Source organism: Vigna unguiculata, chromosome 8 (assembly GCF_004118075.2).
Source record: "Vigna unguiculata cultivar IT97K-499-35 chromosome 8, ASM411807v1, whole genome shotgun sequence".
Lineage (NCBI taxonomy): Eukaryota > Viridiplantae > Streptophyta > Magnoliopsida > Fabales > Fabaceae > Vigna > Vigna unguiculata.
In genome coordinates, this window is record NC_040286.1 from 36153847 (window position 1) to 36167625 (window position 13779).

Below are 13779 nucleotides of genomic sequence, written 5' to 3' on the forward strand. Positions count from 1 at the left end.
GAAGGAATGAGATGAAACTTGTTTCTATATTTTTCAAGAAAACAGAAAATGATAATAATTATAACTTTTAGTATAATGTGAAGTTGTTTTAATAATGACACATTAGATGAGTGAGTTGATAATTTTACTCACGTAATATTTGTATGTAATAATATTATCATTAAGTTTAACAAAAAAATAAATAAATGACGAAAACTAAAATAAGAACTAAAAAAACACATTATATCATGAGATTAAAAATTTAAGGCTTAAATACCTTTTTGTCCTTATTTTCGTAGTGTTTGTTGCAGATGGTCCTCATTTTGACAGAAGGTTTAAAATGATCCTCATTTTTGCAATTTGGTATTTTATTTGGTCTTTTTTGTAAAGTTGTTTAAATTATTAAAGGAGCATTGTAGAGGTGTTATGTGTACTGTACATACAAACCGTGCCACATGTACAATGCTCCGTCAATGATTTAAACAACGTTACAAAAAGGACCAAATAAAACACAAATTCCGAAAATAAGGACTATTTTAAACATTCGGTACAAACGAGGACCATTTTAAATATTTTGTCAAAATGTAACAAATATTACAAAAATGAGGACAAAAAGATATTTAAGCCAAAATTTAATTAAGTCAATAATTTAAAAATTAATATAACAGTAACCGATTTTCACAATCGGGTCAAGACAGGAGCCCCGACAAGTCCACAGCCATGGATCTATCCAGCTGAAGGGTTCAGGAAAGAGACGAAGATTTTGAGCGCAGAACCATTGCAATGGCCATGGCTGCTAACCATCTCCGAAACTCGACTCGCATCTCTGTCCACCGCATTCTCCATCACCGTTTTCAACCTCTCCTCAATGCTGCTAGGTCTTTCTCCGAAGCTGCTTCTTCAATCCCTCAACCGCAACCTAATCAACAATCTTCGCCTCTTTCTTCCTTGAAGGATTATGAACTCGCCAAGTTCGCTGCAATCGCTGATTCCTGGTGAGCTTTCAAGCAGAAAGAGAGAATTTGTTCAATGAATTTATGGTTACAGACACAACACGAAACTGAATTGTACAATTTTTTTTTTCAACGGGTGAATTTGTTTAATATATATTGACGTTGCTGCTACCGCGTGCATAATTTTTCTCTGTATGTGTGTTAGTTTGGGAATATGGATGACATGTTTTTGCTCTTTCTTTGATGTTAATAGGTGGGATTCTGAAGGTCCCTTTAAGCCATTGCATTTGATGAATCCTACGAGACTTGCTTTTATCCGTTCTGCATTATGTCGTCATTTTAAGTAAGTCTCCTCGTTCTTTTAGTTCCTTTTAGGTTCATATTTTGGGTTTGGGGTGTTTATTGTTGAAGCTACTTTGGTTAACGATCTGTACTATGTTTTAATTGATACCAAACAACTTTTATAATGTATTAACTTTATGAATTATTCTTATAGCAGTGCCATTCTTGCAGCTGTTATAACCTATCAATCCAATAGTAGCACTCAGCATTTGCCACACATACATAGTAGGGATTTGGTTTAGTATTCCCCGAATTAGATATAATCTCACGAGGACGTGTAAGAAGATGACTGAAATGAAGTATTGTTAGTAAAAAAGTGTTAATTGAATTGGTTTTTTACACATACCTAGAAGAAACAACAAGAGAAACGAAAGAAGAAAGTTATTACTTAATAGGTTAGTATTTTAATTTTGTCTCTTGGGACTTCTATTCTAATGATAGCTAGTTTTCCCTTTTCAGGAAGGACCCTTATAGTGCTAAACCTCTTGAAGGACTTAAAATTGTTGATGTTGGTTGTGGAGGTGGAATTCTTTCTGAGGTATATCTATTCTCCTATTTCTTGTGATGTGTGGAAAAAGACCTTTTTTGTCTCCTGGCCTACGATAAACCAATATTGGTTTTATCAGTTCAGACCTCAGAGATGACTATATATATTTTTTAAGATTGTTAGTTGTTTTTCATTGCAAATTTTATGCTGTTTTTTTTATGGTTGTTTTATGATTTATAGCTTTGTTTCTCTTTTGTTCGTCAGCCACTAGCTCGACTGGGAGCTACTGTGACGGGTGTTGATGCTGTTGAGAAGAATATCAAGATTGCTCAACTTCATGCTGTATGTATATTCTGTAACTGGCCAATTGATATTTTGCAATGGTTATCTCCAACTTGAGATTTGTCAGTACTTTCCTCCATGTTGATTAGGTTATTGTTAATTGGTGGAAGCAGTTGCTAACTTTACATCTTCAGATTCTTCACTATTAGCTAGACAACTTATTATTTCCTGTAATCAGGGTTTGGATCCAGTAACTTCAACTATTGAATTTTGTTGCACAACGGCCGGTACATATGCAAACCTTGAAGCATTCTTGTATACTTATGTCTTACATCCATGAAGTGCATCCTTCAAGTCTTTTACATCCATGGATTGCAGATCTTTGTTGGATATGATGCATTAGCATAAAAAGCTTAAATATTTGCACTTCCTACTGGCTTTTGTAATTGGGCTTCTTCATTTGTTGTTATTCTTGCAGCTTGCAGAAAGTAACCATTATTTATTTTAACTTCTAATGCATCTTTGTCTTTAGAAAAATCATTTTTTTCCCTTTGGTCTCATTTATTCCTTCCCACTAGTATCTTTTATTGAAGAAAGTTTTATATCCATCCCTTGACGTTTCTCATCAAACAAGGTGTCAGCTTGGACTTACTACTAAAAGAGTTGTTACACGTACTTATTTCTTCATCTTCTCTACATCACAAGAATTATAGATTTCAGTGGCGGTGTCCATTTAATTTCTTTGCTTGCAATTAGGTATCATGATAGTAAAAGATTAAATGTTCTGTGTACGTTAGGGCATGCATTTTACAAATGTAGGTTGCATTATCTAGTTGGTTTATAATTGTCCTATTGTGTTGGTGAATTATGCAATGTCTTTACAACACAAACATTTTTTAAATTTATTGATCAGAGAAACTAGTTGAAGAAGGAAGAAAATTCGATGCCGTTATGGCCTTGGAGGTACTCTCTCATTCCCCCTTCCTCTCTCTCTGGCTGTATGCTTGCATATTGCAGTGCATAAATGTGTTTTTGAGCTATAAAGAGATGATGCGTGTATCATATTGTTGCATAAATCTTTGATAGTATTACTCAAGCGGCGTTGGTTCATTTGGTTCGAATTTTGTTCAGGTGATTGAGCACGTGGCAAATCCTGCAGAGTTCTGCAAATCTCTTGCCGCACTAACAGTTCCTGATGGCGCCACTGTGATATCGACAATCAATCGTTCTATGAGAGCCTACGCAACTGCAATTGTTGCCGCAGAATACATTCTCCGCTGGGTATATCATTCTCAACTTCCTTCCACGCTTATTCTCTCCTACAAAACTCTTTGATGCTTCAATTCAATTGACACACTAACTTCGCGTTCGAAACTCGGCAGCTTCCGAGAGGCACTCATCAATGGTCCAGTTTTCTGACGCCAGAGGAACTCGTCCTCATCCTGCAACGGGCCGGTATCAATGTACGTACACTAAACGAACTCATAATTCACAAATCATAAACAATTTCATTTGCCAGGTTTTAGTCATCGCCTACTTCATTTGTTGCATTGCACGCACAGGTGGAGGAGATGGCCGGATTTGTGTACAACCCGGTGACAGGACGGTGGTCTTTATCAGACGATATCAGCGTAAATTTCATCGCCTTCGGCACCAAATCAAGCAAAACCGAATAGCATAATAGATATAGAAATAAACATAGGATTACTATTAGTACTGTTATATTATTATAATTGAAATTGTTTTTGAATGGCGAATAATAATATCCGTGAAATTGAAATAATCAGGGGGTGGAGGGAGAGAGTTTCCTGAGAGTGATAGAGGTGCGTTTGGATTGAGTCAACTGTCGACCCTGCCATATCTGAAACTCCGGTGAGCGATTAATTTCGTGTTTCCAATGGTAGCGCGCTTCTCCGGACATGAGAATCAAGGAGCCAGGGGTGAGGAGAACGGGGACGGAGAGGGAGGCGTTGGTGAAGTGCATGACGCAGTCGGACTCGAGGGAGAGGATGGCGATGCCGTCGTCGAAGCGGAGGAGGTCGACGTGGGCGCAGATGCCTTCGCCGGGCTGGTAGACGTTGGCGATCATCTGGTCGAAGAGGGGTTCTCTGTGGAGGATGTGGGGCGGGAAGGGGGATGGGTTATGGGCCTGGAGGCGGATGGATCGGCGAATGGAGTGGGCCAGAGGAGGGGCCCAAGAAGGGAGGTGTTGGAGGCCGAATCGCATGGCCTGGTTGATGGAGGGAGAGGGGAACCAGTTTTGGGATTGGATGGATGCGAGTATGCGGGATTGGTGGCGTGGAGAGAGGAATCTGGGACACAGCCATAGACCTTTCACTTCTGAGATTGACTCCCACTCCCACTCACGGTCGCTTTCGCCGTCGCTGTAGCCATCACTGGAATCAGATTCCTCGGATGAAGACCCGAACACTTGTTCCAACACTGTCTTCTCCTCCTCTTCCCTCATATTTCTTTCTTCCACTTCTCTTCTCTTCTCTTCCCAGTTCCTGCAGATTAAGTCTTCTTCTTCTTCTTCTTCCCTTCCTCCTCTTCAATTTCTACCTTGCTAGCTGCTTTATATATCAATGATGGAATCAGCTCCAGAATTGATCCCACACTCTCCTCTCTCACTTTTTTTTTTCTTCGGCGCACACCTTGCGAGTACAACGTTTTGCTTTGGTGGGCTGGCCCAACATATTGTTTTTGGTCTGAGCCAAAACAATAGTTGAAAGATTGAAGGCTTTTGTTTTCCTGCACCCGATAATTACTACATTTTCATAGTTTTCAAAATATCCATTTTACCTCACTTCCGGATTATTTGTTTCTAGAATATTTATTTTCAGAACACTTTAGATTATATGAAATATTATTTTGAAATAATATTTTTTGAATAAATTTTCCAGAAGATACTTTTGGAACAGAATTTTTATAACAAGTTTTTTTGTTGAATCATGTGAACTATATTTTGAAACAAGTTATTTCTGAACTAGTTTTCCGTTAAACCTAATGATTTACTAACTACATTTTCATAGTTTTCACATAGTTATTCGATGTGTCCTACTTATTTGTTTATTTGGTTTGTCCTATTTTTTTTTTTTTTAAGATGACCTAGTGCAAAATAACTGTTGATTTTTGTGACTTATAATCAAATTTGTGTTACACAAGAAATGTATCCTTTTAGATGATTAAAAAAAATTTTGTCAGCAAAATTTTAAAAATTATACACAAAGTAACAAGCAACTTTTTACATATTTGTTCAATGTGTCCTATTTGTTTGCTTATCTGGTTTGATCTATATTTTTTTAAGGCAGTTTCCTGGGACAAAAGTTAAGGGTTGATTTTTGTGACTTATAATCAAATTTGTGTTACATAAGAAATACATCCTTTGAATAATAGAAAAAAAGATTGATTAGTAAAATTTAAAAAATTCTACGTAAAATAACAAACAACTTGCCTCTCTTGTTTGATCTATTTTTTATTCAAGTCAGCCACCTAGTGAAAACAATAAGATTTGATTTTTTTTTACTTATAATTAAATTTGTGGTACATAAGAAGTACATTCCTTTGCATGATAAAAAAGATTGATTGGTAAAATTTAAAAAATTGTAGGCAAAGTAGTAGGGAGTTTTCCACATATTTGTTCAATGTCTCCCACTTGTTTGTCTATCTAGTTTAACATATATTTTTTGTTCAAGGCAGTTATCTAGTGCAAAAATTAAGGATTGATTTTTGTGACTTGTAATCAAATTTGTAGTACATTAGAAATACATCCTTTTAGATTATAAGAAAAGATTGATTAGTAAAATTTGAAAAATTGTACAAAAAATTACAAGAACCTTTCCACATACTATGGCTAGGACCTTTTATGGCAGATATTGGTGCACAAACACCTTTTTTCTATATTTTCAGAGAAAGAGAATTAATATATGATCTATTTGAAGCTGCCACAGGTATGAGAATGATGCATAATTTTTTTCGTATCAGAGGGGTAGCGACTGATCTACCTTATGGTTGGATAGATAAATGTTATGATTTCTGCGATTATTTTTTAACAAGTATTGCTGAATATCAAAAACTTATTACGCGAAATCCTATTTTTTTAGAACGGGTTGAGGGCGTCGGTGTTGTTGATGTAAAAGAAGTTATTAATTGGGGTTTATCAGGATGTCCGCCACTTGTTTGCCTATCTAGTTTTGCCTATATTTTTTTAGGCTTAAATATACATTTGGTCCCTATTTTTGTTGATTTTATTCAATTTAGTCCCTATTTTTGTTTTATGTTCAATTAGGTCCTCATTTTCGTCAAATTGTGGTTAATTTGGTCTTTTTCACTAACAGTGTTTAAATAGTTAACGTTTTTAAACAGTACATGCCACGTGTCAGCTCCTGGTTTTTTTGATTTTTTTTGATTTTTTTACATTTTTTTAAATTTTTTTAATTTCAAAAAAATGGTCCACGTGTCAAGTAACAATTGTGCCACGTGTCAATGTTAGTGCCACGTGTCAGTTTGTGGTAGTATTTTTTTTTTCAATTTAGTCCCTATATTCGTTATTTTTGTTCAATTTAGTCCCAATTTTTATTAAAATAAATCAATTTTTTCCTTTTCAAATTGACATTAAATTTAATATCTTTTATACAAATTATATTAATATCTTTTCTATAATTGACCTTTAAATTTATTATTTTTTAAATTTAATTATAAATTGAATAAATTCTTATATTTAATTTCTAAATAGAATATAATTATTTAAAATATAATAAGAATATAATTATTAATTTTTTTCTAATATTTATATTCTAAAATATTTTTAAAATTGATATATACAAATATTTTAATATTCAAAATATTTTAGAAAAATAAACTAATATTTGTAAAATTAACATTTACATATAAAATATTTTAGATTTTAATATCTAAAATGCAATAAAAATATTAAATATTTTAAATTTAAATGTAAATTTTACTAATGTTAATATATATTTTTAAAATTTTAATAATTATAGTTTAATTATATTTAAATAATTATATTTTATTTAACAATTGAATCTAAAAATTATATTCAATTAATAATTAAATATTATAATTTATAATTAAATTTAAAAAATAAGTAATAATAATGTCAATTTTAAAAATTAAATGGTTTTATTTTAACCAAATTTGGGACTAAATTAAACAAAAATAACGAATATAGGGACTGAATTGAACAAAAATAACGAATATAGAGACTAAATTGAAAAAAAAAATAATACTACAAGAAACTGACACGTGGCACAATTGTGACTTGACACGTGGACACTTTTTTTGAAATTTAAAAAGATTTATAAAAATTTATAAAAATTTAAAAAAAAATTAAAAAAATTTAAAAAAAAATAAAAAAACCAGGAGCTGACATGTGGCATGTACTGCTCAAAAACGTTAACTATTTAAACACCGGTAGTGAAAAGGACCAAATTGACAACAATTTGACAAAAATGAGGACTTAATTGAACATAAAACGAAAATAGGGACCAAATGTATATTTAATCAAATTTGTGGTACATAAGAAGTACATCCCTTTGAATTATAAAAAAAAAGATTGATTAGTAAAATTTAAGAAATTGTACGCAAAGTAACACGAAGCTTTGTTCAATGTGTCCCAATTATTTGCCTATGTAGTTTGGCCTATATTTTTTTTTTAAGGCAGCCACCTAGTGCAAAGATTAAGGGGTGATTTTTTTGACTGGTAATCAAATTTGTGGTACTTAAGAAATACATCCCATTGGATTATAAAAAAAAAATTTAATAGTAAAATTTGAAAAATTGTACAAAAACTTACAAGCAACTTTCCACATATTTGTTCAATGTCCCATACTTGTTTGCCTATTTGGGTTGTCTTATTTTTTTATTCAAGCCAGTCACCTAATGCAAATAATAAGGGTTGTATTTTGTGACTTATAATTGTCACAACCGGAATCGCGACGGGACGACAAACCAAAAAAGAAAACGAGATTTGAAAAGAGATTGAAGTCGCCACCATAGTTATTCTGGAAAACTATGGAAAACCGTAAAGATAAGACAAGTCTGTGAAAAACCAGATTTCGGATCCGAGAATCGGTTGCGCGTAGGGAAGGTGTTAGCACTCTGCAACACCCGCCCAAAGGCGGTACCTTTAATTGAATATGCAAAGTTGATGTGATTTTCAAAATGTTAATTCTTCCCAAAAATAATAAGACAAAAATGCTAAAAAGAAACAAGTATATTTTTAGTTTTTTGGGCCCGACAAGGATTGACCTTGGTCCTACGTATTCTCATTAAAAATGAAAAATCAGGGTTACGTAGTTCTTTAAAAAATATTTGGAAAACTATTAAGAAAATGATTTGATTTTTTGGAGGTGAACCTGACAAGGACTGGCCTTGTTACTACGTATCTTACAACGGAGAAGTAAGGATCACGTAGTTCTTAAAATAGACTTTTGGTTGAAAATGTTGATGTTTTTATATTTTTGAAAATTTATATTTTTTTTGTATTTTTTAATTACTTGAAAATATGTGTCACGCGACGCGAGCGGCAGGACAGACACTAAAAGAGAATGAAAATTATTTTTAGTATTTTTAGAAAATAAGTGTCACACGGTGCAACCGACCGTACAAAGACACAATAAAATGAAAGAGAACATTTTTAACTGGTCCTTTTTCCCCTTGGCTCGCTTGCTTTTCCTCCTTTTTTGTCTTCCAAGTGCTATCCTCCCGTTTTCTGTTCCTTTATGTACTTGGAGGTTGCCTCCTTTCAAATTGGCTCTCTCCCTTTCTCCTTCGCGAGTTCGCTGCCTCTCTTCTTTTTGAATCCTCGAGCCATGTGAACATAAGCCCTCTAGCCAAAGGAAGGTTGCCCGTCCTTCTATTACTCCCTGTACCTCGGCCGTCCTATGAAGCAGTTTCTATTTTCGTATACCAACTAACTGCAACCTAGACTGCAGAGGGTTAATTGTCACCCAAATAAAAGAATGGTAGAACGGCTAATGCAGAAGGCATGATGGCGGTGCAGGCACCTTGCCCACTTTTAAACTCTTTGAACCATTCATTAAACTCTTTTTTTTTCATCATTTTTCTTTTTAAAATAAACAACTAAATAAAAAAGATAAAAAGCTAAAATAAAATAAAATAAAAGTGCAGTAAAATATGTTAAATCCAAGGAAAATAAAATAAGGTAAAAATTAAAAATATATAAAATAAAACAAAAATAAAATAAATAAAATAGAAAATAAATAAATAAGATGAAAATAAATAAAATAACAAAGTATACGTATAGAAATAGAAATAAAAAAAGAAAAAAATTAATAGTTAAACTAAGATAGAAAGTAAAAATAAAAATATGTATCTATACTCTATGTTTTTTTTTTCATTTTTCTCTTCTCTTAATTATTATCAAAGTCAAAATTTATATTTTATTTTACCCGAAGTAAATCCCTTTGGTTGATAAAAAAAAGGATTGATTAGTAAAATATAAAAAATTTTAGGTAAAGTAACATATTTATTCGATGTCCCCCACTATTTGGCTCTCGTTTTTGATCTATTTTTTTATTCAAGTCAGCCAGCTAGTGGAAACAATAAGGGTTGATTTTTTTTGACTTATACTCAAATTTGTGGTACATAAGAAGTATATCCTTTGGATGATAAAAAAAGATTGATGAGTAAAATTTAAAAAATTGTACGCAAAATAACAAGGAGTTTTCCACATAATTGTTCACTGTTACCTATCTAGTTTAACCTATATTTTTTTTTTCAAGGCAGCCACCTAGTGCAAAAATTAAGGGGTGATTTTTTTGAGTTCCACTTGTTTGTCTATCTAGTTTGGCCTATATTTTTTTTAAGGCAGCCACCTAGTGCAAAAATTAAGGATTGATTTTTGTGACTTGTAATTAAATTTGTGGTACATAATACAACCTATGGAGTACACAAAAAAATATTGATTAGTAAAATTTGAAAAATTGTACAAAAAGTTACAAGCAACTTTCCACATATTTCTCCAATGTCCCCCACTTGTTTGTCTATCTAGTTTGACCTTTTTGTTTTTAAGGTAGCCACCTAGTGCAAAAATTAAGGATTGAATTTTGTGACTTGTAATTAAATTTGTGGTATATAAGAAATACAACTTTTTGGAGTATAAAAAAAGATTGATTAGTAAAATTTGAAAAATTGTACAAAAAGTTACAAGCAACTTTCCACATATTTTTTCAATGTCCCCCACTTGTTTACCTATGTAGTTTGGCCTATATTTTATGTCAAGGCAGTCACCTAGTGCAAAAATTAATGATTAATTTTTGTGACTTGTAATCAAATTTTTGTTACATAAGAAATACAGCGTTTGGGATTATAAAAATAAAAGAAAGATTGATTAGTAAAATTTGAAAATTGTACAAAAAGTTACAAGCAACTCACTACATATTTGTTCAATGTGCTCCACTTGTTTGCCTATCTCGTTTGGCCTATATTTTTTTTTCAAGGCAGCCACCTAGTGCAAAAATTAAGGGGTGATTTTTTTGACTTGTAATCAAATTTGTGGTACATAAAAAACACAACACTTTGCAGCATAAAAAAAAGATTGATTATCAAAATTTGAAAAATTGTACAAAAAGTTACAAGCAATTTTCCACATATTTCTCCAATGCCCCCCACTTGTTTCTCTATCTAGTTTGGCCTATAATTTTTTTCAAGGCAGCCACCTAGTGGAAAAATTAAATATTGATTTTTGGGACTTGTAATCAAATTTGTGGTACATAAAAAATACATCCTTTTGATTATAAAAATAAAAGATTGATGAGTAAAATTTGAAAAATTGTACAAAAAGTTACAAACAACTTTCCACATATTTGTTCAATGTGCCCCACTTGTTTGCGTAGCTAGTTTGGCCTATATTTTTTGACAAGGTGTAAGGCCCCCTTTTTATTTCTGCCCTAACGTTAGTGGGCTGCCCTTCTAAGTGGGCCTAAGGGCTGGCCCAACATATAAGATCCTACTATGTTGCCCTAATCCCACACTCACTTTCACTCTTTCAGAATCGTAGCCGTCACCTTCCTTAGTGCGCCAAAAGTACGTTCTGCTAGGGTTAGGCACTTGCCGTCGTCGAGCTAGTTCGAAGTTGTCTCCTACTCCATGTAAGTACTATGCTAGCCATTCTCGTTTCCTTTGTTCCTTTTTCGTTCCTTTCACAGCTAGGGTTCCAAGTAACCCATATCGTGCTTTTGTTTCGCTATCTTTTCAGTTCTTTCATTCGCTCCTTGAGCTGTTGTGCTCGTGCGTTCGGTGTTGGGGGCGTGTTGGGTCGTTTGCTAGCTTGAATCCCAGGTACGGGAAGTTAGAGCTCTTGTTTTCCAGTAGTTTTGGTCTGTAATGGCGTTGATATCTGCTTGTATGATTTAATCCTTCGATTTGGTGTATAAGAATGCTTTGTATATTGGTTTGGGTTCGATTTTCATGGCTGTTGCAGTGAAGAATAGTGGCGAGACCTGTTAATCTCGCCCAAGCGAGTCCATCTCGCCTAGGCGAGATGAAACAGGGAGCTCGCCTAAGTTTTTGCACGAAAGGTCGCCCAGGCGACTCGCTCAACTTTTGAGCGAGCAGGCAACTCGCCCAGGCGAGAGGGATCTCGCTTAAGCGAGATGCCGCGTTGCTCCTGCCCTTGCTTTTGTGCTCTCGCCTAGGTGAGGGGGAGGCTCGCCTGAGCGAGCACGTCTCGCCTGAGCGAGACCCCTAAGCCTGAGCGAGATGCTGGGCGAGACCGTACTGTTTTTGGATGTCTGTTTGTTCCTGAATGATCTGTTTTGGTTGAATATGATTGTATGATGAGTGATATGTATATAATGGAACATGAGGTATGTTTGGCATGATTCATGAAATGATTATGACGGGTTGGGTATAATATTGGCATGTGAAATGAATGAGTGGTTTGGAACCAAAGGAACACGTGATTAATATGAGATGAGGCCCTAGATTCATGGGATGGTGATGATCAGAGGTAGGGATTCGAAATATGATACGTATGAGGAATTAATCTCAATGGTTGGTATGGAAATGTAAATATGATTTTATGTTCGTTCATTTCTGAGCTATGAATGTTGGTTCGTGTCAGCGTATAAATTCCTTGGGGTCTCTAGGTGAGACCTCTGGGGTCGCGTTTCAGTGGTCGGGACGTAATTCCATGGCCCCTTTTAGTGGGTGCCCATGGTGGTGCCCCATCTGTATAACTAGGTAAGGATTCAAGGAAAGGACTGCATCCTGACACTCTAAGGGGCCAGTTAGTCTCACTTAGAGCAGACTGACTCCTGTGGTGAGAGTAGCAGGAGGCCTAAAATTCATTAAGGGCTAACCTTATGGTGAGGGAGATTTGATTCATCGTAACACTTGTACCACATAGCTCGGAGATGAGCAGCTCAGAGTCGAGCAGGGATATCCACCACAAGCGCAAGCATCCGCTGAATTCGACTAAGTTATACGTATCCGGATGAGTCGAGTCGAGTCGTAGTGTATTGAATGAAGAGTCATAATATGTTTGGTTGCCATGTGGATATGAGATGAGGAAAATATATTTGACTGCATGATGAATATGTTGTTAGCTCTAACTTACCCGTTTTGTTGCATGGTTGTGATGTATGTGACTGTTCTCTCTTGCGATGATCATCAACTTGGTTGATGGGAGCATATGAGCGAGGTTCTCATGGGCAACAAGGGAATGGCGACTCCGCTACTTAGCCATCTGGGCTGGATCTCACACTTCTTTCTTTCGTGTTTTCTTTAGGGCTATGGCCCCTGTATTCGTGGTTTTTAGAGTGTAACTTTTAGTTAAACAGCTATCCTACTTTTGTTGGCATCGTGGTGTGCCTAGTTTCGTAGGGGTGATATTGGGAACCTCAGGACTGCATTGTTATGCTATCTTATGTGTGGCGTTTCCTTTAATTTTTGTATTAAATTAAATGGGGCGTTACATTTATGGTATCAGAGCGGTCATTCCTTAGGTCTGTGGACTTGGGTTGTCCGCTTAGCTTTCTCTGTATGTCTCTGAGTGTTTAGTTAAAATTCATGCCTTTATCAAGCCTAACCAAGTGATTTTCTGTGTGCCAGTGGACTATGGCACCTCCTCGTCGAGCTTCTCAATCATCCCAGGGGGACGCACCAGATATCGCCAGAGCCATAGAGGCGATGGTAGCAGCGATGGCACAGCAGAGTGTTGCGATGATGCAGCAGCATGAGGCATCCATGCAGCGGCAGACGGCGTCGTTTGAGCAGCAGCAGGCTGTGATGCAGCAGATGGAGGCTGTGGGAGTAGCTGCTGAGGATGCTCATCGGCAGCACATGGAGGCCCTCCGCCAGTTGGAGGAGAACAGGGCGGCTGCCCCTGTGTTTGGTCCTGAACCACGACCTGCAGTCAGGGAGTGAAGCCTAGAGGATTTTCTGAAGCACCACCCGGCGAAGTTTGACGGGAAGACTAGTTCTGACGCCGCAGACCAATGGCTGAAGGACTTGGAGCGCATCTATGATGCAAAGATGTGCCCTACAGAGAACAGGTTGGCGTTCTTTGTGTACATGCTCACGGGGGAGGCGGAGCATTGGTGGAGCAGCACCAGATCCATCCTTGAGGAGAGGGATGAGCCCGTGTCATGGGAGATTTTCAGAGAAAGATTCCTATCAGAGTACTTCCCAGACAGCATCCGATACGCCAAGGAGGTGGAGTTCCTCCAGTTGACCCAGGGAGGGAAGACT

The 13779-nt window shown here is 35.8% G+C and overlaps 2 protein-coding genes across 2 annotated transcripts; one reads left to right on the top strand and one right to left on the bottom strand.

Moving 5' to 3' along the window:
- The first annotated feature begins 654 nt into the window (after positions 1-654).
- On the top strand, positions 655-3881 carry LOC114195553 (ubiquinone biosynthesis O-methyltransferase, mitochondrial). Its single transcript, XM_028086061.1, has 9 exons — positions 655-974; positions 1186-1275; positions 1734-1812; positions 2026-2103; positions 2282-2330; positions 2957-3006; positions 3175-3324; positions 3426-3506; positions 3606-3881. Exons 1-9 carry the CDS (start codon positions 763-765, stop codon positions 3717-3719), a joined length of 903 nt encoding a protein of 300 aa, XP_027941862.1. The 5' UTR covers positions 655-762; the 3' UTR covers positions 3720-3881.
- LOC114195554 (uncharacterized protein P8A3.02c) lies at positions 3748-4882 on the bottom strand. Its single transcript, XM_028086062.1, has one exon. The coding sequence runs from the start codon at positions 4508-4510 to the stop codon at positions 3827-3829; it is 684 nt and encodes a 227-aa protein (XP_027941863.1). The 5' UTR covers positions 4511-4882; the 3' UTR covers positions 3748-3826.
- Between the last annotated feature and the right edge of the window lie 8897 nt (positions 4883-13779).

What these genes read in the sequence shown, in the direction of transcription:
- LOC114195553 (XM_028086061.1), top strand. Translation starts at nt 763, where the DNA reads ATGGCCATGGCTGCTAACCATCTCCGAAACTCGACTCGCATCTCTGTC. An exon ending in AGATTGCTCAACTTCATGCT is followed by an intron (nt 2,104 to 2,281) that starts GTATGTATATTC and finishes TCCTGTAATCAG; the next exon opens with GGTTTGGATCCAGTAACTTC. An exon ending in TGCAACGGGCCGGTATCAAT is followed by an intron (nt 3,507 to 3,605) that starts GTACGTACACTA and finishes TTGCACGCACAG; the next exon opens with GTGGAGGAGATGGCCGGATT.
- LOC114195554 (XM_028086062.1), bottom strand. Translation starts at nt 4,510, where the DNA reads ATGAGGGAAGAGGAGGAGAAGACAGTGTTGGAACAAGTGTTCGGGTCT.